At 40.6% G+C, this 26,682-nt stretch overlaps 1 protein-coding gene across 1 annotated transcript in view; it reads left to right on the forward strand.

Moving 5' to 3' along the window:
• The first annotated feature begins 2,617 nt into the window (after window positions 1-2,617).
• SYNPO (synaptopodin) overlaps window positions 2,618-26,682 on the forward strand; it is a 78,084-nt gene continuing 54,019 nt past the window's right edge. Inside the window, exons 1-2 of the mRNA XM_032210975.1 lie at window positions 2,618-2,723; window positions 20,471-20,971. Coding sequence (XP_032066866.1) covers window positions 20,557-20,971 — 415 coding nt within the window. The 5' untranslated portion in view covers window positions 2,618-2,723; window positions 20,471-20,556. The remainder of the gene's footprint in view (window positions 2,724-20,470; window positions 20,972-26,682) is intronic.

Consider the following 26,682-nt stretch of genomic DNA (forward strand, 5'->3'; position numbering starts at 1 on the left):
CTATGTGCATTTTTATTTGGTCTGTTAGATTTACATCATGTCTTTTCTTCAGGAGCTCAAGATGATATATAATCTTTTCCGCCATTTTTCTCAACAATAACTCTTGGAGATAGCTTGGACTATAGCTTGGGAGAGTAACTGACTTAGAGTCTCCCACTGAGCTTCCACAATTAAGACTGAATTTGAACCTGAGCCAAGTCTAATGCCCCAATCATTCACGCAAGTTTTCCTGTTCGTAAAAGGAAATCAAGTCTATACTGAAGCCACATTTTCTTTTGACAATTACTAGTCTGTGGCTAAGCTGCTCTTTAATACCAATAAGTTTTGCCTGTCATTTGGATTATTTGCTTGTGGTTGAATTCTCTTTTTTGAATGATTTAGTGCCCATATATTTTGAGTTGACAGCTGTGGATTCATCCATTACCATACAAATTTGAAACTCAGGACTAACTACATGTTCTGTATATTATGTACTGTGCAGCTGATCCTCATTTTTTAAGCTTTCAAGAGCAGGCCTGCAGAGCAAAGAAGGTTTTTAAAACTTCCTTGCTGCGGGAATTTCATTCCTAAAATTCCAACCACTCTATACGAGTGCTTAAGAAGGGTGTTGGTATCTGTGTGTCTCCTTTTACAATAGCATCCATTTGCAATACTCTCCTGATATTTATTAAAAGTTTAAACAAATACAGGGCTTGCTGCTGCACCCTGTGTAATTCATGCAACATGTAATTTGACCCTCTCCCTTAATATTTCCCATATGTACAATTGATAAATTGTGAGCTGTAAACAGTAAAAGCAATTTGATGGTGGTGGATCCAATTACCCAGAGATGGTGGGGTCCCCTTTGCAGAATGTGTTTAAGTGAAAGCTCATCAACCCCCTCTGTCTGGAATGCCTTCAGTTGGATGCCTGCATTCATTAGGGGGCTGGAGTCAATAACCTGAATGGCCCTTCCTAACTCTACAATGATCTGATTCTGTCCAGTGGTGGGATTCAGCCAGTTCGCACCACTTCGGGAGAATCGGTTGTTAACTTTCTGAGCAGTTTGGTGAACTGATTGTTGGAAGAAATCATTAGGGCAGAGAGATGGTTGTTAAATTATTTGAATCCCACTACTGATTCTGTCCTATGGGTTGAACCACTTGGGCTGTTGCTAACACAGGGCATTATTTTGCGGCTTAGGTCATTTGTTTTGGTTGATTTCTATCAGTTGGCTTTTTCTGATGGTTTGGTAAATACTACACCTGGATCACACCTGTCTTCTAAAGACCAGCAATTTGGATATTGAAACCTAAATCTTGCTAAGAAAAGTGCAGGGACTAGTCCAGGCAGATGCCAGGAGTCAACAATGACTCAAAGGCACATATGCACACAAAGCTGAAATAAAGGAACAAGGAAATATATATGTACAAACATTAGAAATGCACATACAGTGCATAGCAGTTACAATACTGATATTTAAATTCTTTCCCTATTTGAATCTAACCACTGAGAAAAACATGCCTCAAAAACATCTTTTTTCCTGCCTTGTTCCTATGACATTGCTTTCGTCTTGTCCTGATGAATGAAAGAGACTTAACTTGTTTTTAGCTTTACCGTATCAGTGGTACAATAGTTTTATTCCCGTTTTCTGATACCATTCAAGAGGCACCCTTAAAGTATCTAAAATCTTGATCAAATATTATGACAGAGGGAAATAGGGTGATCGGCAGTGACCAAGAACCAAGGCAAGGTGGGAATCAGCCATGGAGCAGGAGAACAAATGTTATGTTTCTGCTAACTCAGGAATGAGTAGCTAGCAATAGTACCGAAAGGCCCTTAAGAATCTGATGCTTAAAAAAATAGAGCTGTTTAGGAATTGAATATGGTGAACATTGTTAGACTCTTACAAATAGTTTCTTTGGCCAGAGCAGGAGTAAAGGGTAGGCTTTGAAGGGGTTCAGGCTTCAAGGCAAATATTTATATATTTAAATTATTGCCAGATGTTTCCATTTCTTATCTTTGCCACTGCATCATGTCTGCTTGGTTCGGGTTTTGACACACACCTCTCCCACTCTAGAGATATATACAGCTGGTTGGAACACAGTTCCATGGACTTAGTGAAGTGGGGAGTGGAAAATAGAACCCCCTTCTTAGAACCAGAAATCTATAGTGAGGACCAGCCCTTGTTGGAAAGCATCTGGAGTTGAGATTCTGGGCCAAATAAGCAATAAGGAAACTTGTTAACATGGATCATCCACCAAGGCTTGTGTATAAAATTGAACACATGCAGCCCTGGAATTCAAAAGAAGAAATGTTTCTGTTAGCGTTCAAAGCATCTCAGGGCTGGCCAGTTTTCTCTTCTCTGTTTGGCTTTGCCAGAGATCCTAACCCTTCCCAGAGTATGTTTTCAGAATGCTAAGCGTGGGCTTCATATACACTTTTGAAGTAAGCCCTTTCAAAATATAGATGGCTAATGTCTTCAGTATGGGCGAAATATACCATATGCTGCAAAAGAAAAGGGCCTCTGTGCTATTAAAGTTTCAGCTCGGCCCTTCTCCTCCCTCTCCTCTCACCTCCCCCCCCACCCTTCCTTCCTCTGCTCCAGCTCAAGCAACTAGGAGGGAGCGAGAAAGAAGAAAAGAGACCCAGTCGCTGTGAGATTCAGACGGAGGTGGATGAAGAAGGACGTTTCTGCTTACAGGCATAGTAGCAGCCCAGAAAGCATCATTTTACTGCTGGAGGTAAGAGGACAGAGCAGAAACTGGAGGGCAAACTTTTCTTAGTACAGCAAGCTGAAACTTGACTGTGGGGGGAAAGTGCAGACATTAAATGCAACAGATGTTTGGTGTGCTTCACAAAGGTACGGGAAGGAGACGGATGGAGAAATGTATTTTTTTATCTCATCAGACTCCTGCTGTATTAGGCAAGAGTTGGAGTTGTCTTCTTCACAGACAACACTTCATCGGTAGCATGAAATAGATTATTATTTTCCCCTTGCCTTCTCACCTGTGTTGCCTCTCATTAGATGAAGGCAATGGAATAGAATTGGGGGATATCACATGGTTTGCTGGAACCACTCAGCACAGTCCTCTGGAATCTATTACCAGATGGAATGTCATGTAAGTGTGCGTGCATGTGCACACTCATGCATAAAGTGTGTTTTATGTTTAAACAAGAAAAAAGAAGAAGAGGAGGACAATCTTTATTATGAGATGCAGGCCTGAATTCAGCTTCATGCCACTAGGCACAAAATTTGTTCTACTACGTTGAAATTCAAAATAAATGGTAGAAAGGCACTAGCATCCCCCATTGGGCTTGCTAGTTTTGCAAATATTTATTATCATGGATAGGGTTGTATTATAAATCATTCGGAAAAGGGCAAAATTAAGTACTAGTGGATTAATTGAGGCATTCTCTGTGTAAAATGGGTGTAGAATATCAACCCAACTTCACCACTCTCCTTAATTTCCTCTTCTTCCTCCTCCTCTTTTTCCAAACTCAAGATGGTTTAAAGAGTCCTAGGATTTGGGGGGATGGTTTGGAAGCATCCCTTCCCCCTTTGGGGCAGTTGAAGGTGCTGACATGTGTCATCCTGATAAAAGGCCTGTTCTGGTCACTGTTAAACCAACAGCATCCTTTGACTTGTCTGACATGTCATCAAACTGCAGTAGCTGTTGGCAGAAAAGAACTGGATAAAAAAAGATGTAGTGGAAAAATAAAATCTAAGGATGGGAACAGTCACAAAGAAAGATTAAAACTACTATGCCAGAAACCCTACAAAGCAGCATTCTCTGGAATTGTCTTTGTTGTTGTTGTTTGGCTTTGCTTTCTTCCATAAACCATATTAATAAAAATACAAATGGTACAGATGATGCCAAAGAGAAATATCTCCAACTCTAAAATAATCATTCATTCGTTCATTCGTAATACAAACTCTCCAGCATTTTTCTGCTGAACCATGGATTAATCCAACTAATTTAATTCTTTCCAGCTCTATGTTAGACGAAATAAATTTCCCTTTGAAGTCCTACCTTGAATGTGGAGTGGGAGAAGATTTGACAGATGTGCAATCAGTGCTGGAGACAATTAGTTCTATTGTTTGAATGATGTGAAAACCATCTAGTACTTTTGATCTGTCTTTCTTCTTCTCTGGTCTTCTCATTTTTCCTTAAAGGCCATCCCCGCTTCACTCAATCCAGTTTTGAACAGAACTCAACAGAGCTGGAATTACCTCTCATTTCCTCTCTAGAGATCTATTGTATTTATTTAAACATGGCTAGTCCAGACAGCCACCAGGAACCAACACTGACTCAAAGGCACAAACCCCTCCCCCACCCCACCCCCGTCCTATTTTAATATGGTATTTATTTAATGTCTCACTGTCACATTTTATAAGAAAGAAATTAGCATATATAAAATGTAATTAATTATTTCTTCATTCCCCTTTCTGTCCAATGAACCTCAGAATGGAATCCACAATTCTTTTTGCATGTGTCTGTATGATAGATCACTTCAGACCTGCAGTTAAGCTGAGAGAAAATAATTGAGCAAAAGACGTCTAATACACTTTTGACTGTAGATTTCTTAGTAGCACCTGAGCTTGCTTGCTTGCTTCCAGACGTTTCATTACTCAACTAGGTACCATATTCACTGCAAGCTTTATATAGTACCTTGACCTGACAGATTGTTTTTTGGGGGGAGGGGGAGCAGTCCTCTTTTTTCCCCCCAAACATTTTTTTAAAATTTTTATTCTGTTATATATAGTTACAGGTATACATTCACATTGTTATTGTTCTTATTTATCTTTATCACTTTGCATATTTGTTTTTCCATATAAAGTTAAAATATACATTCTGGGTTGCTTTTCATACCATACTATATACCTATTTTGTATTATCACTACCCTATTTTCTTTTCACCCTCCCTCCCTTCTCTATTTCCTTCCTTCCTTCTCTCCTTTCCCTTTCCTACTTCCCTTACCTCTCCCCTACTCCTCTCTTCCTCTCCCCCTCCTACCCTCTCTCCTTCTCTTTCTGTCTCTTCCCCTCCTTCCTCTCCTTTCCTCTTTCTTCCTTTTCTGGGAGAGTAGTTCTCTTGATGGTTCTTTCATTAGAGATTTGTTTTCTGCCTGACTGTTTGTCTGGTATTGATCTCTGCTTATCTGAGAATTAGCTGCTAGAGACCAGTGTATCATAATCTTCTTCCTTCCTAGGTTTTTTAAAATTGTTTCTTTATGGTATATAAATGTTGCTTATTTCTATGTATCTAGTCAAGGAACTATCAAGAAGGAAACCACACCTCCACTAAAATTGGCAGGCAGCAAACTCCACATTCACTTGCACTGATGATATTACCTACTTGGCCAATGAAACACCCTCAAGCAAACAACCAAGCTCAGAGACTATCCAGAACTCCATAGTTCAACCCTGAGCTAAATGTCTTTTATTCTATTGATACTGTTGGTTAAATGGAGATGTGATTGGGATCCTGGAACTAAGTCCAAAAATTTAACTGTAACTGCCTTGGTCCAATATATTTCTGACGTAGATTAAATTGAGAGAATGTTGAAAATCATATCCATAAACTAATATCTAAACAAATATCTCAAGTTTACGCTAATTCCATAGTATGCAAAATCCAGTCTAAATATCTGACTGACTGTGTGAGCAACCTAATTGGAACAATGTACATCCTGTAACAATACCTTTAGTATTATTAAACAACATCTGCCTATCTTAGGTCCTTGATAGATTGGATAAAAATGCCAAATCCAGTCTAAACAACTGGCTGACTGAGTGACTAACCATAATAACAGAAATCTCTAAGACATGGGTAACAATGACAAAGGTAATTTTACCCAAACTGGAATAACATAGACAAATCACCCAAGGCTGGTTTGTGTTATAGATGCTAGCTGGTTGCTGAAAGCCAAGAATGGTTTCAGAAATGTTGGGAAATATTTTGAGAGCAATTATATTTTAATCTAGGACAGATGAGACACATCTCAATATTTTGACAAATGAACCAACAATCATACCCATGTCTGGATTGAAATTCAATTAATTTGTTCTTACCCAGCCTATACCAGTTCCAAGCATCTGTCCAGCATATCCAGTAGCATTTCAGGATTAGTTGAAAACAAGAAATTAGAATTGATGGAATTTCACCAAAATTCCAGCTCCCTCGAGTAAAAAATGACATAGAAAGAATAATGAGTCCTATAGTACTTTGTAACAAAAGTTCTATACCCTTTCACACAATTCTAGAACTTGTCTTTAAAAAGAAGAGCAATGACATCATACTAAGGTGTTTTCAACTTTAATGCAGGTTGATAATATTTCAGAATACTATGTTAATGGGTTTTTCACGTCTGCTGCAATCAATAGGGTTGTTCTACATCCTTGCATAGTTGTCCATCAAAAGAACCAGTTCATTCAATTCCATAGTTCATCCATCAGCAAGATTGATAAGTGCAGCAATAACCTTTGTTGATTTAGTGACCCAGACATTACTCTACCCAATGCAAAGAGTTGAGTCACATGGGTGCAATAAGGCCTCCGCCAAAATCTCGCCTATCCATTCAATGGACATTTGTAGAGTGATATCCAGTACCCATTTCAGAAATGTTCCTAGAGACTAAATGGCCTGGACAAACTACAATGAGCTTTTCCTGTTTTCCCCCAAAGTGAAGAACATGTTCAGGCATTTCCCAAGCTTTTTTTTTTCTGAAGGCATAAATATTTCATGTCAGTCATCACCAATGGCACAACCTCCGCATCAGTTTGTCAGAGAAAACAATGTGTAATTATTTTAAAACCAGCACACTTCTTTGATCTTTCTTTCAAGGCTTATATTCCTTATGGACAGCCACAGAGGGCACGCTACTCTGCCACCCCATTAATGCCTGTCACACGATCCTATTTCCATTCTAAATATATGATTTCTGGAAAGAACCTAAGACTAGGCCATAGCCAATCCATCATAAGATAGATATACCAAGCCATAAAGTTCCTTAAGCCATCCAGGTTTTGCATTATCTTCAGAATATAATTAATTGCTTTGAAGATAATGCTAAACTTGTATGTTTAGACTTGTTCACAGTGACCAGTAAAAACAGACAAGCAAATTTCATTGCCTCTTCATATTGTCTTTGATCTTCCTTGATCTGGATTTAATTTCCTTCAATTAATTAATTTATTTCCCCATTTTGGCAACAGGTCTACTATTCCCATTGTTACAGTGGTGATGTTAAAGTGTGAGTTTATGTGTTTATGTATCCTGTTACTTAAACACTAAACATATTCTTTATGGTAAGAGCATTAAAGCCTATTTCAAATTGATTTGTTCCAAATTTCCAACTTTCTCATCTTGGAAGAGCTGCATGTCCAGAGAGGAAGCAGTCTGGTAATTTGTGTGGAACATGGTAGCAAGAGTCCCATGTCTCTAGAATGCACCAAATTTGGGAAGGCTGATATAGTTTGCAATAACAGGTTGGGTGATTAATGTTTTAATAATAATAATAATAATAATAATAATAATAATAATAATAATAAGTTATGGCTTGCAGATCTCCATGTCATGACTTCTCTGATGGATGGGGATTTTTCTCCCACTCTCTGGCTAACCCACCCATTGGTAAAAAGCCAATCAAGGGTTGGGCTCAGCTAGCTTGTCCATTCTGGAAGTGGGTGTGAGGACCACATGTTTGGCAAGGTGCTGGAGGTTGTAAATGGAATTGAATAAATCTAGCTATCTTACTCTCTTACCCATAATTTCTTTTGTGCTGTGTTCCAGAGGCCTTTCCTTTCCAATGCATTTTCTGGTTTTATGAGAAATTACAGTAACGCTAAACGTATGTCAAAAAGTGAAAAGAAATGGGATAGACAAGTAGAAAGGAGACTAGAATGTTCTCAGTTTGGAAAGACACCTGGAGCGAGGCAATAAGTGCGTGTGTAGGAGAAGAAAAGCGATATTTCATTTTTAAACAATCTCTGCTGCTCTGGTCCCTCTTTCTCCAAGTTTTAAAAGCAACACCGAATACTTCCTCAGATCACATTACTGGATAAGCATGCAAGCTTAATGAAATCCAGGGCATTTAGGGCTAATGCAACAAAAGCCAGACACCATCACAGTCCCCTCAACTTCCTTTCATGGTGTACCCTTCGCCCTGTCTCTCTGCAGCTGTTGCTGGCACCCCTGATCTCCTCTGTTGCTGAGCTGGGGCTGTGCAAAAGCAATAAACAAATTGGAGACAGCATGATTGGAAAGAGACTAGATTTTTGAATGAAATCTGGAACTTTCTATCTTTTTTATATAAAAAAAATAACCGTAAAGCATGAATCTATAACCAGTGTATATGTGTGTGCCTATATGTGCATATACTTAATTATTTATGAGACTCTGAGAAGAATAACAACTAACAAAAGGGGGGTGAACTAAAGTAATATCAATTCAACAATTTCCACAACTTTTCAATTTCAGTATTTACGCAGGCTGCACCCAGGGTTTTTGTGGTTCTTTCCACTAACAGTAAATCCACTTGTAGAGAACATCCATTAGAAATATCTTTATGCTTAAATATTTAATATCTTTTGAGCAGCTATTTATTTTAGGCGTGACCCGACAAATGTGCGCCCGACAAAACTGTGGCAACAAGGCCGCTACGTCGAAAGTAGAAAAGCACGATTAGGGTTTTTAGGTTAGGGTTAGGGTTAGGGTTAGGGTTAGGGTTAGGGTTAGGGTTAGGGTTAGGGTTAGGGTTAGGGTTAGGGTTAGGGTTAGGGTTAGGGTTAGGGTTAGGGTTAGGGTTAGGGTTAGGGTTAGGGTTAGGGTTAGGGTTAGGGTTAGGGTTGGGTTAGGGTAAGATTGAGGGTAAAGGTTGTTAACGTTGTTTTCACATCCCAATATGTTGTTTGCTGATGGCGCGCTTTTGTCGGCGCACATTTGTCAGCGCGCTTAAGTGGGCGCGCTTTCGACATCGCGATCTTGTCGCCGCGGTTTTGTTGGTGCGCATTTGTCGGGCCCGCATTTGTCAGTGAACCTATTTTAGGTTATTCAGACAGCTTATATTTCAACCCCAGAGGGTGCCATTCACAATGACACCATATTGGCTTGGGACAGCTAAACCTACTCCTTTAAACATGAGACAAATCTCCATATGGCAGAGACATTGTGTTAACTGAAGTTTAATAATGGCTGACTAGGAAGAATTTAGGGTGAAACAACCAATAGCTCATTAAAATTATATTGCCATCATAGCCCCCCAAAATTCCAGTTTTATGTGATTGGGAAACACTGGAAGATTTTAGCTGGGATAGTAGGATCAGATGTAGAATTGTCAATGTACTCTTTCTTGTATAAACCACAAACTGTAGAGGAAATAGAGGATTCAATCAAAAATATAATTGATTCAGTCTTGGTTCTGGATCTGATTAAGATAATTACAATCACTTTCATCTTTTTAACTTCTTAGGCCCATAGTTTATCAGGAACAAAGTAACTTGGCGCATACAAGCTAACTATTAACCACAACACAATTACTACAAATACATAAATTTGGTAGAAATAGTTCATTCATTTTTCCATTTTCTTGGAATGGGTTTATTTCCTCTCATAGTTTTTACTAGGAAGAAAAGCAGAGTGAGCTTCTCCAAACCAAGGGATTTGTGTCGCTTCCCAGAGAGGGGGTAGGTGGTGGTGGTGGTGAATGGTTTGCAGTGCAAACTACAACACCTTGAAGACTTCTCCTCATCTGAAAGAGTTAGGATTAAAAGTTGGCAAATGAAAAAAATGCCTAATTTTTGAAAGACTTCATCCACAGGACACAAAACAGAATATAGTCATCTCTATCCCACAATATTACATCCTGTACACCAGGGGGCTCCAACCTTGACAACTTTCTGCTAGCTGGGGAATTCTGGGAGTTGAAGCCCACAAGTCTTCAAGTTCCCAAGGTGAGAGACTTCTGCTGTACACTGTAGAATCCTTTCAAGCAAGAAGATGGCCAAATATCCCCCTTGAGAGACAACAGTTGAACCTATATTTGGAGCTTCCCTCAATTTTAAGAGTAGCCCAAGTCTTTTAGTTCTGACTAAAAGACAAAGTACAATGGAAAGCAATATGGGGCCCCTATCTCTGTCCATCAACAAGTAATATTTGCACAATAGGCACACCTACATTCTTCCACACAAGGCTATTGCAACCATTTGAAAGCTACTGTGGAACTTCCTGTTCCCATGATGTCAGCAGCTGGGCTGATTGTGGCCAGCCGTGTAGCCATCAATCTATGTGCAAGTGGTGGATTTTAATATTGAGCTCTATTTTTCTATCACAGAAAACTGTTCTCTCTTCTCCCAGTTTTTTAACTTCAGGACTTGTTAGGCCAATGACCGCAGCCTTCTGAACAAAGTTCCTCCAATGCTTGAGAAGTGGGTCCCTATTTCATTTTCTTCCTTCTTTAGTGCAGAGATGGCATGAGGAGTCTTTTATTGCTAGAGGATCTGCAGCACCTGGGAGCAAGCAGTAATTTTCTCACATTGTTTACACCATTACAAGTTCATGAGAGTGAGGAAATTATGGATTACCTTCGGCTCCAGACCTGAGGACACCTCTGTAGAGAGATTGGTGCTATAACATTGGCACCCTGGCCAGCTGAGGCAATTTTCTCTCAACTTAGCAGCACAGCTCAAGTTGAAGAGCTTCTAAGTTTGCCATTTGCAGGAGTTGAAACTCAGCCAGGTGTGAATCAGACCAGTTTCCAATGCAGGAAATCCAATCTCCTTGGGTCTTTCCCTCTACGTTTCTCTAGAGACCAGTGTTGTGGCCCACCAGTGGCCAGCGGAGCTGGCAGAAGATTCAGATAGTGAGGAGGTTGGGGAGGAACATGGGCCAGTCCTGGAGTCCGGGGAAGGCTCTGATGAGGGCTCTGTATTGGAGGCAAGAGTGGGCCAGAGCCGTATGCCAGTTATCAGTTGTTGTCAGAGTCAGACAGCAGTGAGACAGACGAACAGCTGGATCCTGTTTCCAGTGTGTGCATGCGCAGAGTTGCCAGATCAAGGAAACAGCTAAAGAACAGGGGTGGACTTGGGAGTAAGGCCACAGGTCAGTGGTGGGTTTCAAAAATTGTTGGAACCTACTCTGTGGGTGTGGCTCCTTTGTGGGAGTGATTTGCCACCCATGTGACCAGATGGGAGTGGCTTGCTGCCCATGTGACCGGATATGAAATTATGAATTAGTACTTAGGTTGGTCCAAGTAGCTATTCAGAAACTCTAGCATTGAAGCATGGAAGTCTTAAAACTGTCAAGTTACAAAATCCTTGCCAGTGGTGGGTTTCAAATTTTTTTGGAACCTCTTCTGTAGATGTGGCTTGCTTTCCGGGTCCACCTCTTCTAACCGGTTCGGTAGATTTGACGAACCGGTTCTACTGAATAGGTGCGAACTGGTAGGAACCCACCTCTGCCACAGGTGGATTATGAATGGCCCCTCCCAGAGGAAATAAAAGAGAAGCAAAAGGGGAGTGGAGTTTGCAGTAGACAATTAGTTCACTTAATTGGTTTGTGACTCTCCAAGACTCTTTACCAAGTTTTGTAGATATTGGCCTGTCAGCTCTCCAAGCCAGATAAGGTCTGTGACTGTAAATCCTCCCTCAAAAGATTTTACTGGATGTGAATGAGCAGAATTCATAGCACATTAATAAAAGGAGTTTTTGTCAGGACAAAGAGTTTGTTTCAGGCTCTTGGGAAACCTAGGTCAGAACAGTTTCTCTAGAGACCAGATGATCTTGCCCCAAACTTCAGGATGTGGTTTTTTCCCCCCATAATCTTTTCTACCACAAAATCAAAATAGTGACAAGGCAAGAGAAGGGGTTGGAGGGGCAGCACTCTTATATGGGGCTCCCGTATTTGGTCAGAATGACGGCTGATTGCCTCTGGTTGACCTCAATTCTCCTCAAGGGTTGCAGAGAGGACAATGGTGGGTTCTTTCAACAAAGGTACAACTTAGGAAATAATAACAACAATATAGTAATTTATCTGATTTTTAAGGCTGCCAAATCAGAAAGACTGAAAGGACCAGATTTTTAGGAACTGACAACAATAGTACCATTTGAAGGTGTAAAGTATTTCTATTTTTATTATTTCCAAACTTGTATTTATATCTATAAATTGGCATAGCACATACTTGTGCCTCTGTATATCTGTCTACACTCTCTTTAATTCTCTTTTTCAGTGATGTGTTTCCTCTTTTCCAGTGAAGTGTGTTTATCCCATCAAATCTTAGTAGCCTAGGACAGAAGCTACCAAACAGTTTCTGAAAGTTCTTGAGGAAATGAATAGATCAGTTTTCTGGATGCTACTGACACTTTTACTACCTCCACCCAAGAGTTGTCACCAAAACCATATTGTAGAAACTTTTTATACTTCATTTCTTTTAAAGGGAAATATGATGGAAGGGAGGTCTTACCAGAAAGTCAGGAATTTTTTAGCATGATTCAATGGAGGAACTGCTGTTATGCTACCACAGATGGAAAACATCAGGCACAAGGAGGCCTGTCAGCTCTGGCTGCCCTCCAGATCTCATTCAAAGCTACACCTGAAAAGACATCTCAGAGATAAAGTCTTGTATCACTTCACATTGGCTGCATGTCACTCACCTGAGGGCTGAAATGACTCTGCCTTTTGAAGTGACCTCTGGCACCTACAAAGCAGGGGTGAAATTCAGCAAGTTCTGACAGGTTCTGGAGAACTGTTAGTGGAAATTTTGAGTAGTTCGCAAAACCAGCAAATGCCACCTCTGGCTGGCCCCAGAGTGGGTGGGAATGGAGATTTTGCAGTATCCTTCTTCTGCCATGCCCACCAAGCCATGCCCACAGAACCAGTAGTAAAAAAATTGAATTTCACCACTGCTACAAAGGTAATTGAATGCCATCTGTTTCATCTCCACTTAATTTCTAGCTTTCTTAAGCCTTCATCTAACAACAATCAAGTCTTTGGCTGTGGGGAGATTTTCCTGTGGATATTGTTAGATATGGCTACAATCCCACGCAGGGAGTAAACTAAGCCCTCATGTCATTTAACCAATAATGTAACTCAAGACCTCCCATTATGCCAACCCTTCCTTTGCAAATAGGAGTCAATCCACTTCTACAGATGGGGTGACATGACAAGGATTACTCCGGCTATGAGCTAGAGGCTCAAGACTAAAGATCATGAGAAGCCATAATTAGCTATCTTCCTGGCCATTTTAAATTTTGGTCAATGATTAATGTTGGAGAAGAGTAATGTAGACCAATACTCATTTCTGGTATTTTTTAATACCCAAGCATTTCCAATATTTTAAATAATAGTTGTCATAGTTTGGGATTATCCACACCTGTTATGGATAGCATTCAGCAAACTCTCTCCTGTGTGAGCAATTTTATAAACCCTGACTGGTGGATAATTAGTGAAAATAATTCACAATAAGCTCAGCAACTGTTCCTTTTTTTAAGTCTTTCATTGCCTTGTCTTTCATTGTCTGCAATGCTGACACATTACAGTCCTACTAATAATTGGATCAGCATTTGCCTGTAGAAAATATTCTGACACATTTTTCAAGAATCTGGCTTATCACTAGAAAATGTTGTCACCCAGTGGTGGGATTCAAATTTTTTTACTACCGGTTCTATGGGCATGGCTTGGATTGGATTGGATTAGTGGGCGTGGATTGGTGGGCGTGGCAAGGGAAAGGATACTATAAAATCTCCATTCCCTCCCCACTCCCGGTGAAGGATACAGCAAAATCTCCATTTCCTCCCGATCAGCTGGGACTCCGGAGGCAGAGAATAGATGTGGGTGGGGCCAGTCAAAGGCGGTATTTACCAGTTCTCCGAACTACTCAAAATTTCTGCTACCGATTCTCCACAACTGGTCAGAACCTGTTGAATACCACCTCTGCTATCACCCACAATCCACCCCTTCTCTAAAAATCTGTATTCCCTTGGTTGAGTCACTTGGCTGAGATGGGTAGCTATACTAATCAAATAAATAAATATAATGTTAAGCATAGTGTCTCTCTTATGTTATCACTCAGCTTAGAGATCTTCCACCTGCCCAGAGCTATCCCAGACACATGGTTGCCCAACTTTGGTGTGAAAACCTCTCATGGTGAAACATACTACACAACACCAGGAAGCAAGCTGTTCTACAGCTTAATAGCTCTGAAGGTCAGGACATTCCTCCTCATTTCAAGTTTGCATTTCTCTCTGTATGGCTTCCACCTACTGGTTCTGTCCTATCCTCGGAATTTATGGAGAATACAGTACATCTATACCCTCTTCCCTGTGACAGGCTTTAGAGGAAGCATTGCTGTTTCTCCTACTTCCAGTTATTTCTGTACATGACACATTTTTAATTAATTGCCCTTCACTTCTACATAAGTAGCCACAATAGAAAGTTGCTTTTTAATGCCAATTCTTTTCCACAAGGTTTACCTGCAAAGCACAGAAAGCGCTAGTACTTTAAGCTAAAGCCCATTCTTGGATTACAGCCTGCCCTTTATGGGTTTCAATATTTATGGGTGAACAATCTACTGGAGCACTCACTTTCCCCATCAGAGGGAGTTATTTAGATAAGAAACTTTTTAACAGCTCTTTCTCTCTCCATTTTGGGCCTGCCAAGGAATGAATGTGTAGGAAGTAAGAAGTTATCTTTTGGAAGAGAATCTATTCATACTTTACCCAAATATAATGCAACATCAATAGGCAGTAACTCAGGAGATTAGAGAAGGATATGTAATTGCCCTGTAATTCTCTACAAAGAAAGTGCCCCTTCCTGAGGTCCTTGTTGCAGTTCTGATTTGTAATCTAGAATTAAACAGTCCGGTGCTTGTAGGCATCTCTGTACTCCCCAGATATACTTGTTTTGGTTCCTTGCCTTACTGCTTTCTATGCATTTCTAAATGGGAAATTAGCACAGCACAAAGAAAATACCAAATTCTAATAACATTTTCATTTACCAGAATTCTTCTGGCCTCCAGAGTAGATGGATATTGCTTAGTTTTTTGCTAAAGAGTTCTCTCTCTCTCTCTCCCCCTCTCCCCCTCTCCCTCCCTCCTTCCCTCCATCTCCCACCCCCTCTCTCACATACACACACACCTCTATTAGGAATAAGGACAACAGTAAGCTAAGGTAGCAGTGGTGGGGTTCAAATAATTTAACAACCGGTTCTCTGCCTTAATGACCATCTGGGTAGGTGGGGCTCGGTGGTCATGTGACTGGGTGGGCAAGGCCAACTCAAGGTAACTCAGGTCGATGGCTGACCTCCTTTGGAGAATGTTGGAATATCAGTGTAATAAATAAATAAATAGTACAAAGGAATAGATGACACTATTGACACAGCTGACATATGGTAGCTGCTTTATGTGCTATGTATCACTCAGCAGCACATTTGCATGATATGGACACATACATGGCAATACATGACAACCTTTTTCTATCTTGCAACATAGTCATGCAGGGCATGAGGTGGTCGGATGCCATGCTTTTCATTAAGTGGAAGAAAGGAAACCAAAGAAGATGATTCTCAATTTAATCTCAGTGATCAAGCAAGCTCATGAGGTACAAATTGCCTTTAGCATTGGGTTTATTTTATGGGTTCCTTTGTGGGGGAAATGAGAGATCAGCCAATCATCTTCCTCCTCCTCCTTCCATTGGGGACATCAAAGGTGGGTTGCTCCCGGTTCGGCCAGGATCAGGCACACTGGTAGTAGAAGCAGCGGGAGGCTCCGCCCACCCGTGTGGATGGTTCTGTGCATGTGCGCACAAGTGAACCAGTAGTAAAAAAATTAGAAACCCACCACTGGTAAACATGCAACTTAAGATGAATGACTGTAGGGGAGATTTTCTGCTTCTCCATTTCAACCCACTTCTCCATCTCAAAGTGAAAAGATCAGCAAAGCTGGCTTGGCAGAAACCTCTCTTGGCGTGAGCTGCATTGTCAATCTCCAACCTTCCTCCAAGATGTCTGTTCCCAATCACTGCCAGTTGTCTGATTTCTCCCCAGAGTAATGGGTAACCAACCCTAGGAAAATGTATGTGTCTTAAGATTGCACTTGAGTGGGATCAGAATAAGGGAGAAATGCTACTTTAATACAGCTACAGTTAAGAATAGCTTAAGCGTGTTTCATTCATAGGCTGGGAACAAGATGAAAGCAATGTCATGCAGACATGGCAGGAAAAAAGTGTTCCGGGGTGCCAGGGTTAGGTACAGGTGGGGACATGATTAAAGATCTGCAGTTGCTCTTTGTTTTTGCAGATGTGCAGTCTGGGAAGGAAATTTAATGCTTCAGAAAACTTTCTGGGCTATAGAATAGCACTATTACAGAAGCTAGGGGGAGCATTTATGAACAGATCAAGATGCCTGCCCTGCCGCTTGAAGATGAAAAATGGAACTCCTCAACGCTAACAGATTTCCTGCAGGCTTTAAATCAGATGAAGAAATCCCTGCTGGGCAAACATCTGTGTGATGTTTGTTCAAATTTCAAGTGGAAACCTGGAATACAGAGAGGCCTTGAATTAAGCATTGGGCCTAGGCAACAGAGCTGGAATAGTTATAAAGCAACTTTGCCTTGCTTATGTTTACATTGACTAATAACTATGTTTTGTTCTGGGTTTTAAAATGATTCTACAAATATGGGATCACCCTGGATCATTTAACAATAAAGGGGAAAGATGGAACATTTAATCAATTAATACATTTATTTGGTAACAGGGTGATGCCAATAGACAAACTAATATCTCCCATCTCCAAACGTGTATTTGCATTTAACACAACATATTGCAAATAAGACTTTATAAAAAACCTATTTCAGCTCTATCTATCTATCTATGTATCTATGTATCTATCTATCTATCTATCTATCTATCTATCTGTATGTATGTATGTATGTATGTATGTATGTATGTATGTATGTACATGTAGATAGATAGATAGATAGATAGATAGATAGATAGATAGATAGATAGATAGATAGATAGATAGATAATTACAATAAAAAGTTTAAAAGAAGAGTAAAATAATTACTCCTTAATTCAAAATCAAAATTGCCTATATTGTAGCATTTGCAATGTATTTATAATTCAGTATGTAATTTCAAAAATATTACATTCCACCAGTTGTCTCCCATTGGATGGTCAACCCAGGTAATGCATAAATCATTTTCCATGGAGCCCTGATATACTGGTGACAACCAGTTTGGCGTCATGGTTAAGGCAGCAGAAACCAAGTGATTGGGACTTCTAATCCCACTTTAGGCATAAAGTCAGCTGGATGACCTTGGGTCAGTCACATGCCCTGAGCTCTAGGAAGCAAGCAATGGCAAACCACTTTTGAAAAAAGAAAACTCTGAGGACTTTTCCAAGCAGTCTCCATGAGTCACAACTTCAAAGGCACAATACACACATGACATGCAGCGGTCTGTCATAAGTATAGTATGGGGTATAGGTATCATGGTAAAGGGTCTCCTGCTTGAGGAGGTCCAAGGTTCCTTCCAGCTCTATTCTGATTCTTTGATTGATTGATTGATTGATTGATTGATTGATTGATGATTGATTGTTAAAGAGCTTCATATTCGGTACAGTGCAGTACATAGTTGATGATTCAGGATTGCCATGTTAGAATATTGTCAGTGCCACAGATCAATATTTTTTCTAGTGTTTTTTCTTTCTTCAATGTTTTTTCTGGGCACTGGTCTCTCTGAGATGATGACATTTTAAAATAAGCAGCTTCTTGTAAAACAATATTTTTACAAGTTTGAAAGCAAAAAGCTATAGCTACTCTGTAAATACATTTTAAAATAAACTTCAGAAACAAAGCTGCTCCTGGAGGATCGCGCAGGCGCTGTATGCGTCCTGCGCATGCGTAGAAGCGCAGAACTTGTCAAAACCGGTTAAGGACCGTGGGCAGGTGGGCGCGCCCTTCACCATTCCCGGAAGTTACTTACTTCCGGGTTCGCCGACCAAGCAGTTCGCAGGGACCGCCGCGAACCGGTTGAAACCCACCCCTGATACCAATGTAGGTCTTACAATGAATTGAATAAAAATGGCTGGTGATTCAAAAGGTTAGCGGTCAAATATGCTCAGAAAAATTACCATTAGCCAAAAGTTAGCTAAAATTATTAATAAATTACAGGTTGTTATGACAACAGCACTATCCTATCCTACATTTTCCCCATGCATATATTACATAAGGTCATCTCTTGATTTCTATCCACACTAGTAAAAGCCCAACTTAATTTGCATAATATGCTTTCAGAAGATTGTGGTTATTTTAACTATTTAGTCCTGTCTGACTCTTTGCGACCTTATAAGCATGTGCTTTCCATGCTACCATGTCAAATACAACTTCTGTGTTGTTGGATGTATCAGCTTTGATGGTATCAAGCCAGCAAGTTGTTTGCTTGCCCTTTCTTCTTGAGCCACTAACATCATTGCTTTCTCCAATGAATTAGCAGGCATGACATGGCCAATCAAAGGAGCTTTCAGATACCCAGGATTTTTAATCATTAACTTTCCTTTTTTTGCAACACTGGCTATATTAGCTTTGTCTATTTTTTTTTAATCTCCTGCTAGAGAGACTTGGCACAATTTATCAGATCAGTCCCATATTTTTTTTCTGGTACCTAAATGTCTTTGAATACAAGCTCAGTGATGTGTATTGTCAAAGAAACAGAAGAGACTCTCAGTTAAGTGAAATTAAAGCTGCCAATTTAGAATGTATGGAATTTAGCACTAAACTTGAGTCATCAGTAGAGGTCCTTTGAGTACTTTATCAATTTTTCTTCTTCTTAGAAAAAATATCACAAGTCTTGGAGAAGCAAAGTTAGACATTTTCCCCCAATTTGCAGGAAAGAATGTTACCACTGCATTACTACAGAGGCTGATTTGAATTCTATTCTATGCTCACTTTATCTTTCTTACTACATCCATTACTTGTTATGTCTTACAATATCCGCTAAAGATATTGGAATCACTATTCCCCAAATTAATAGAAGGTACCTGATTGGTTTAATCTGCAGTCTAAAGAAGTCAACCTTGGCAACTTTAAGAGGTGTGGACTTCAGGCTGGCTGTGGAATTGAAGTCCATACTTCTTAATGTTGCCAAGGTTGAGAAACACTGATCTCAAGAAACTTGATAACTCCCACATGATCTAGTTTGGTGCCATACTTATTCGAAAGGTGATATCATTCTACATAAACTTGACATGTGCATGCAAGTCTACAAAGTTCTTACATATATAGTACAGCTATTTTGCAAAAGAGTGAGGAGGCTTTAGTTAAAACATAACCTTAACATGACCATCTGAATGTTCTTCACTTTTGTCTTTTAGTGAATACAATAAAAGGTCCAGAGTATTTCCTGTCCCATTCAGCAAAATACTATAGACAGAATATAATCCATACTGCTTCAGTCTTATAGATAGACGTTGCTTCTCCCTCACCTCTGTCCCCAGTGGAAAAATTAACAAGTCATATATGCAATCCATTCTCACATTGCTCTTCTTCAACACTAAATCTTGAAGTAGTTGGAATGTAACAAGTTAAATGCTACCACTGAGAAAATGCTAACCTAGCCGATTATAGAAACTTTAGACAATAATATTCTAAGCTTCTACAACGATGACAAATTTGAGATATCAAATCTTCAAATCCTTTCTTTTCTATTGCAGAATGAATGTGTGTGTACATTTATATTTGTAAATATGTAATGGCTTAGATTGAGACTAAATTAGTCATGCTTTAGCTTTACTGAAATAGCTTCCATCTGGAAGATGGAAAACACTGCAACACAGTGAAGGATATACAAATTTCATAACTCGCAAATAGAACTATGGGTGATTTCTGCTACTAAAAAGTTGATACTGATTTCAACCATCTGAATGGATTGAGATTATTTTAGTTAGGGTTTAGTTTCATTGTGAACAATCAACCATGCTTCATTTAAGCCCTATTGTTCTTTAGGGCTATGGGGGTCGGAATGGATGTGAAAAAGAAAAATCAGCAAAAATTTCCTTAATGCAAAATCACCTGCTCACATATTAAGATATTACTTAAAATGCATAAATCAAATAACTATATAAAATAATGTAGACACATCTTTTGTTGTTAATAAGGCAGGATTGAGTATGTGGGTGTGTATTAAACAGTATTAAATACACTTTGTTTCTTATAAAATGTATTTATTTGGAAACTATCTTGTACATAAACATGACAAGGAAAGTTCTATCAGAATCTCTCCTTTGTTACTTTGCAGTTTAAATGCTGCAAAGGAAGGAGAGAGAAATAAGTCTGTTTTCCATCACTTTAATTCCAAAACTCCTTTTTAAAAGAAGAAATGCATCATGTGTTCTTGATACCATCTTACCCTGTTCCTGCATTTAAGAAATGCTTTGTGGTCAGGCTTGTGAAAGGCTTATTGGAATGAAGGATATAATTTGCTTTTCTGCCTTCCCAGGCAATAGCCAAGAAGAGTTGAAAGAGAACTTCTTCTGATGAAGAATAGCTCTGCCAAGCACTGAATATTATCCAATAAGAGACAAAATGCTAAAAACAACTCTACGACCACCTTGTCTCCAACCTCAATCCAACCGTGCAGGCCCCAGCAGAGTTGACCCAAATCCTCACATTATTAAGAACTCCAAGACTGACCCTGCAGGAGGCAAAAGCTATTTGGCAAGGCTGCAAGGAACGGGAAATGATAGTAGCCATGGAGAGCAGGAAAGGAAAGAGTCAGCCAGAGAAAATCTCCAGAAGGAACCTTGGAGAGCCAATGGGAATGTCCTCCCCCACAAAAGCAGTGACAACAGGCCAGTGTCCAATGAGAAAGGAGACTCTCCGTGGCCTGTTTCTGATGGGATGGATTCTGGGATTAACAACAAAGACGATCAAAGTCAAGAATGGAAAGTGGTGAAAGTGAAACGAGTTGTGCTTTCTCCCGATGAGCCTAGGAAAGCAAGTAAGTATGATCTCACTTTTTAATCATCTAATCCTGCTTCAACTGTAAAAAGAGACAAGATAAACATTTGCTGATTGGTAATCAGTAAAAGTGCAGCTTAAAGAGGTGATGATATTAGAGCAGGTCTAAGATATGTAATCCTTTTTCTCTCTCCATCCATGCATTCTTGGCAGGTGCTAAGAAAAAAATGGCCCTCAGTTCCATTGGAGTCAATCTTGAGACTTTCTTGAACACACCTGCAAAGATGGTGTTGCAGATAAATTAAGCTGATCCCCTTCAGTAACATTTTCTAGCATTAACTTATGATTAATGTGGCAAACGTTATGAAATGTTTGCCACTAATTTGTAAGTTCTTGCCACTTTCAATGCAGCTTCAAATAAAAGGGGCTCTCCTTTCTCTGGGAGAAGGCAAGTATTGGATTGCTTGGACTTTAATAGGTTAAATAACTATTTAAATAACAAGTAGTAACTGTGAAAGGGATCATGGAATCCTAGTGGACAACCATTTAAATATGAGCCAGTAGTGTGCTGCAACTGCCAAAAAAGCCAACACAGTTCTACACTGCATAAACAGAGGGATAGAATCAAGATCATGTGAAGTATTAATAAATAAACTTGTAACACAATAAAGACAAACATATTTATTAGGGCATACATATGGTTTTATGGACTGAAAATCCATAATATCAAATACATGAATCATTTTTCGGTATCATCTGGAGATAAAGGCGATTATGAAGTTCAGAAGGAAATGAAATGTAGAAAAGTGTGAGGTGACAAAAAAAAAGACATTTAGTGATTATATTATTACCAGTGGCTTTTGTCATTATCCATTTCAGAAAACTGAAATATAGTTGAATGTAAAATGGTTCCAAGATTGCTATTTTGTACCAGCAACTCAAGGCAAATTCTTACACTTTCCCCATAAAATATAATGTTGCTTACAACTTGTTACCATGTTGTGTGTAGCTACATCTTGGGTACCGGAAACCTGTTTTATGGATTGGAGGTAGAAAGCTAGACATTTGTGTTTAAGGGAGGTGAGTGAAAAACAAACGAACGAACAAACAAACAAACAAACATGTTGACTTCGCAACAAGGGTTTGGTGAAAGATCCTTCATGTTAAGAGGATGAAGACTCAGGGTGCTGTTTCAATGGGTTGTGTTGTGTATAAGGCACATTTCGGTCACCAATCATGTTTTTAGAAAGCAGAAATTTGAAAGGGGTTTGAATTATCTGAATATTTGTTTTGTTCTTGAATTCTCCTGTGACTTGTTAAACTAAAATCTGATATTATTATTTATTTGCCTGTGTAATTTAATCTTCAAAGTTAAGTCAAAGTCACCAGGACATCTTATTACTTTATAAATTAGACCTAGTATGGTATTTATATGAAGATGTAATTATCTGTCCTTGTATTAGATGATTTACTTTCTTTTATTTACTTCTAGAGCATAAAGATAAATAAGTTACTTGCTCAAATATACCACGAAACTATAGGAGATAGGAGCATTTAATTCCAAGAAAAGAACTACATTCTGAGCTGTAACTATAGACATAGATACAAAAAAAGAAAAGAAAAAAGAAACCCCAAACCCACACATTTTTGTAGTAATATAACCAAAGTACTATCAGAAAACAACAAACTTTGAACAAAGCCAAAAGCCAACCTAGTTCAGCATTTTATTTGCACAAGCCTTACTACAGCCCACCAGCAAGATCAATGCCAATTTGCATAGTCCCAATTGTATTCCCAATATGTGGTACTAAGAGATATAAGGTAAGATATTGAAGGTAAGGCATCTTCCTAATGTAGCACTTTGTAAAGAAAATGGATATTTCACCTCACATGAGGTCTGTAAAAATGGTCTTAGCTTGGCTAAAAGCCATATTCCCATCCTCTCTCTTGAATAAGAAGTGGTTCACACATTGTTGTGGATGGACTTTAAACCAGTCATCAATTAATGGACTTCCCCAGTTGGTAAAATCATTTTAAACATGTCACCGGTAACTCTGGGATTGTTTTTATTCCATTTTTCCTTTCATTTCCTACTTCTTTGCCTGGTGTCCTCATTAAGTGCTATTGGTATAATACAGTATATAACCTTAACATTTATGCATTTCTTAATTCCCTTTTAAAACTGTCCAGCTGGAAAGCTGAATGACATTATTAGAGAGTTATGCATTATATGAAAAAAAAATTCTTTTCAGCTGCCCTGAATTTCCCATCCTTGAGTTATGGCTTTTTAAAAACAAAAGGAAAAAAACAACAGTTTTTCTAGTCATTGTCCATATGTTTTATGTTTGATCGTTTAGACTATCAGCAAGAAAAGCAGGGAAATCTCCTCCAGGATTCTGGGCTAAGTCTAAGAGTGCAGGTTGGCAGACTTTCTAGAACAGTGATCTGTTTTCCAAGTTAAATACAACTCGTCCCAAATCTTTTTTTAAAATCAAGTGAAGCCCAAAAAGCAGAGCAAGGAGAGATGTAGAAATGAGAGACATGTGAAGCAATACCCTGTAGAATAACTTTGCATAGTCAACATCATTAATGGTAAACACAGATACAATACAACTCTCAAAAATGACCTGCAATTGGAGATACTTAAGTTTGGAAATAGGACATACTACTTTGGAAATAGATGGCTAATCAAGAAGAGAGACAAGTTAAAAGAGCTCCCTGGCTACTACTGGATCAGTTCAGGAAATTAGAGCCCAATGCCTGAAACAGCCACTGAATGGTGCTAGCTGAGGAATATAGGAATGTTGGTAGTCTATTATTTTGGAGAACTATTATCTGAATGGCATATCCTTTTATGGTAGTGCACAAGGAAGCTGCAGGATTTTTGTTTTAAGGATGAAGGTGAGGGGAACCCTAGCGAATATGATAAATACGTAAGGAAAAAAAATCAGGTATGAAGGGCTTGGTGATAACTGTGGTAACATAAAGAGAGGATGACTGTGGGAGATAAAAATAACTTTCCTAGAAGGTGTGTCCTTTACCATCTGGTGGCTGGTATTTTGCTCTTCTAGAGCAGTGTTTTTCAACCACTGTGCCGTGGCACACTAGTGTGCCGTGACATAGTGTAAGGTGTGCCGTGGGAAAAACACTTTATATATAGTCAATATAGGCACAGAGTTAAATTTTTTTAACATTTTCTAATGGTGGTGTGCCTCGTGATTTTTTTCATGAAAAAAGTGTGCCTTTGCACAAAAAAGGTTGAAAAACACTGTTCTAGAGGTACTCTAAGTTAAGGGAAGCTTACCTTAAAGTTAAGGTAAAAATTATTATTATTGAGCTGTTTGTGTGTTTAAAAAAGGAAACGGCTCCAGATTTGCCGAGAACATCATTTTGGTATTCCCTCATCACTTATAAAAATATCGAAATTGAAGATACCAAACTAATATATTCTGGAGAAATACTGTATGATCCATAGGCAATGCACGATGAAAGGCTTTAAAATGAAGATAGAAAGTGGGTTGTTGGCATGTACTTTCCCCAAATAATAAAATTAAACTAAAAACGTACATTCAAGAACCATTATAGATCATTCTTAATAAACGTCACAAAAATACAACTTGTGAGAAGCATTCTACATTTCCTGCAGGGCAACAAGGGTGTGAACCTTAGCTCCTCCCCATAAAGTTTCAGCCGCACTAGCTAGAAAGCTGGAGTTTGGTATCCAAATAGTCCAAATCGGGTAGATTCCTTGAAACGTGTGAAAGCAGGACAGCCAAAACCCACCACGTGAACTTTCTCCCTTCCTCAGGTCAATAACACCTCCCCCCTTCCCCCCCAAGCGCAGGGCCAGGCGGATGAGGGACAATTTGCGATCTGTGAAAATTCCGATCGCCATAAAACATTGGCGCGGCCGGGCGAGAAGGAGAAGAGGGTGTGCCTCGATTTCTTAACAGCCCGGGCGCGTTTATCGCTTTGCTTGCAAAACGCACGCCGCGTCTATCTAGTCGAGCCCTCTGCGGAAGAGCGGTGTCAAGTATCGCGCTCGCGCGTGGACAGGCCGACCGGCCGACCCGGCTGGCCGAGGGGGTCCCATTCGGATCCCATGATCCCGCAGAAGGGAATCCCAGGGGACTCTCGGATGGGGAAGAAATCCGCCAACGGCGAGCCTGCAGGGTCAAAGGAAACAAGCGACTTTAAAATAAATAAATTAAGAAGCGGGGCGGGGGGGGGGAGCGGGAGGAGGAAAAGCGCAGGCAGCCCTCGGTGAGTCAGCCAAGCTGAGCAGGGCGCACTAGTCCAGCTCAGCTTCTGCTCTCACCGCTTAGGGCGGCTGAGGCAAAGCGAAGCCTCCAACTGGCTCGCGCCGGGGCGTCCAGGAGCACCAGGCTGCCTGGGGGTTGCTCTCTCTCTCTCCCACCCACCCACCCCCTCGCGCCCCGGGTCCTCAGCTCCGATTTGACAGACGCGGCCAGTTGCTCTGCGTAAAGCAGGACAAGACACCCGATCCGCTTTTGGAGCAGCCGGGAGCAGGCAAAAAGAAACCGCGCTGCCGTGCAAACCCCGCGGCAGTAGAGGCTGGAGAGGAGGCAACTCGCTTGACGAGAGAGAGAGTGTGTGTAAAGGATCGGGGGAGACCGGCGCTTGCAAAGGGGATCGAAGCCCACTCGTGGAAAGGAGAGACACACGGTAAGAGGAAAAGAGGGGGGCGGATGGGTCCCTGGTGGGGCTCCCGTGGGGCAATAGCCTGGCCAGGAGAGAGAAAGAGAGAGAGAGGGTGGGCTAAAAAAAAAAGTCAGAGGCGAGTCAGGGCTACCTGTTGCCCCGACAGCCGCCGGCTTTGCGGCGTGTCCTTTTTTCCCTACTAACTAGCCGAACCCTTCCGGTCTCCCAGCCGTGGCGGGTTTTCTTGCTCCCACTTCTGGCGGGGCAAAGCAAGCGACCCGAACTTTGTTGGCGCGGGAACCTGTCGGCTCGGGATGTTGGCGTCCGCATCCGTCCGCCCCCTCGCCTGCCTCCGCCCTTCCAGAGACATGAGGGAACGGGTGGCCAGAAGCTGAAGGCCGGGCCGGGCTACTTTTCCTTGCGGTTTTTCGGGATTATTCTTGGCAGGGTAGCACCAGGGAAGAGCCGCTCGCCTCCTTATGGGAAGGGGATGGGGGGAATCGAACCAAAGGCAGAGGCGACTGGCTTTCTCTTGGGAGAGAAACGGAAATGTGGGTCTCTCCTCGCGCGTGGCCTGCGTGGCTTTTCAGTGGGGAATCGCAAAGGAGCTCTCCAGGGCAGGAAAACCTCCCCTGCGCTCCCCCACTGCGGGGCACGCCCATCTCAGACTGTCAATTCTACCTCGGAGAAACATGGACCAAGTAGGGTTTTCCCGGTCTTCTGTGGACTGCGAGGTCGGGTAGAAATTAATGACAAGTTCACCTTCAGTAGAGATAAACCCCCTGTGTGCAGGATCCTCTGTGGAACCTGACCCAGCCTCTCTAGGGATCCACTACATCGTGGTTCCCAGGCAGTCTGCATAGTGGAGCACAGCAGTCGGAATATGACATTCACCAGGTCTTGTGAATGCAACTTGTGGGGAAGGAACCAGCAGAGCTGAGTGTCATTGTGGGTGCCTCCACTCCACAGTGTCTAAAACACCGAGACTTGCAGCATTTTGGTGTGCTTTGTGCACCTTATTCTAATTGCATCAAAATATCTTGCCTTGCAAATCAGATCACTGGCCCTACAAGTAAGGGTAACCATTTT

Source organism: Thamnophis elegans, chromosome 2, assembly GCF_009769535.1.
Source record: "Thamnophis elegans isolate rThaEle1 chromosome 2, rThaEle1.pri, whole genome shotgun sequence".
Taxonomy (NCBI): Eukaryota; Metazoa; Chordata; class Lepidosauria; order Squamata; family Colubridae; genus Thamnophis; species Thamnophis elegans.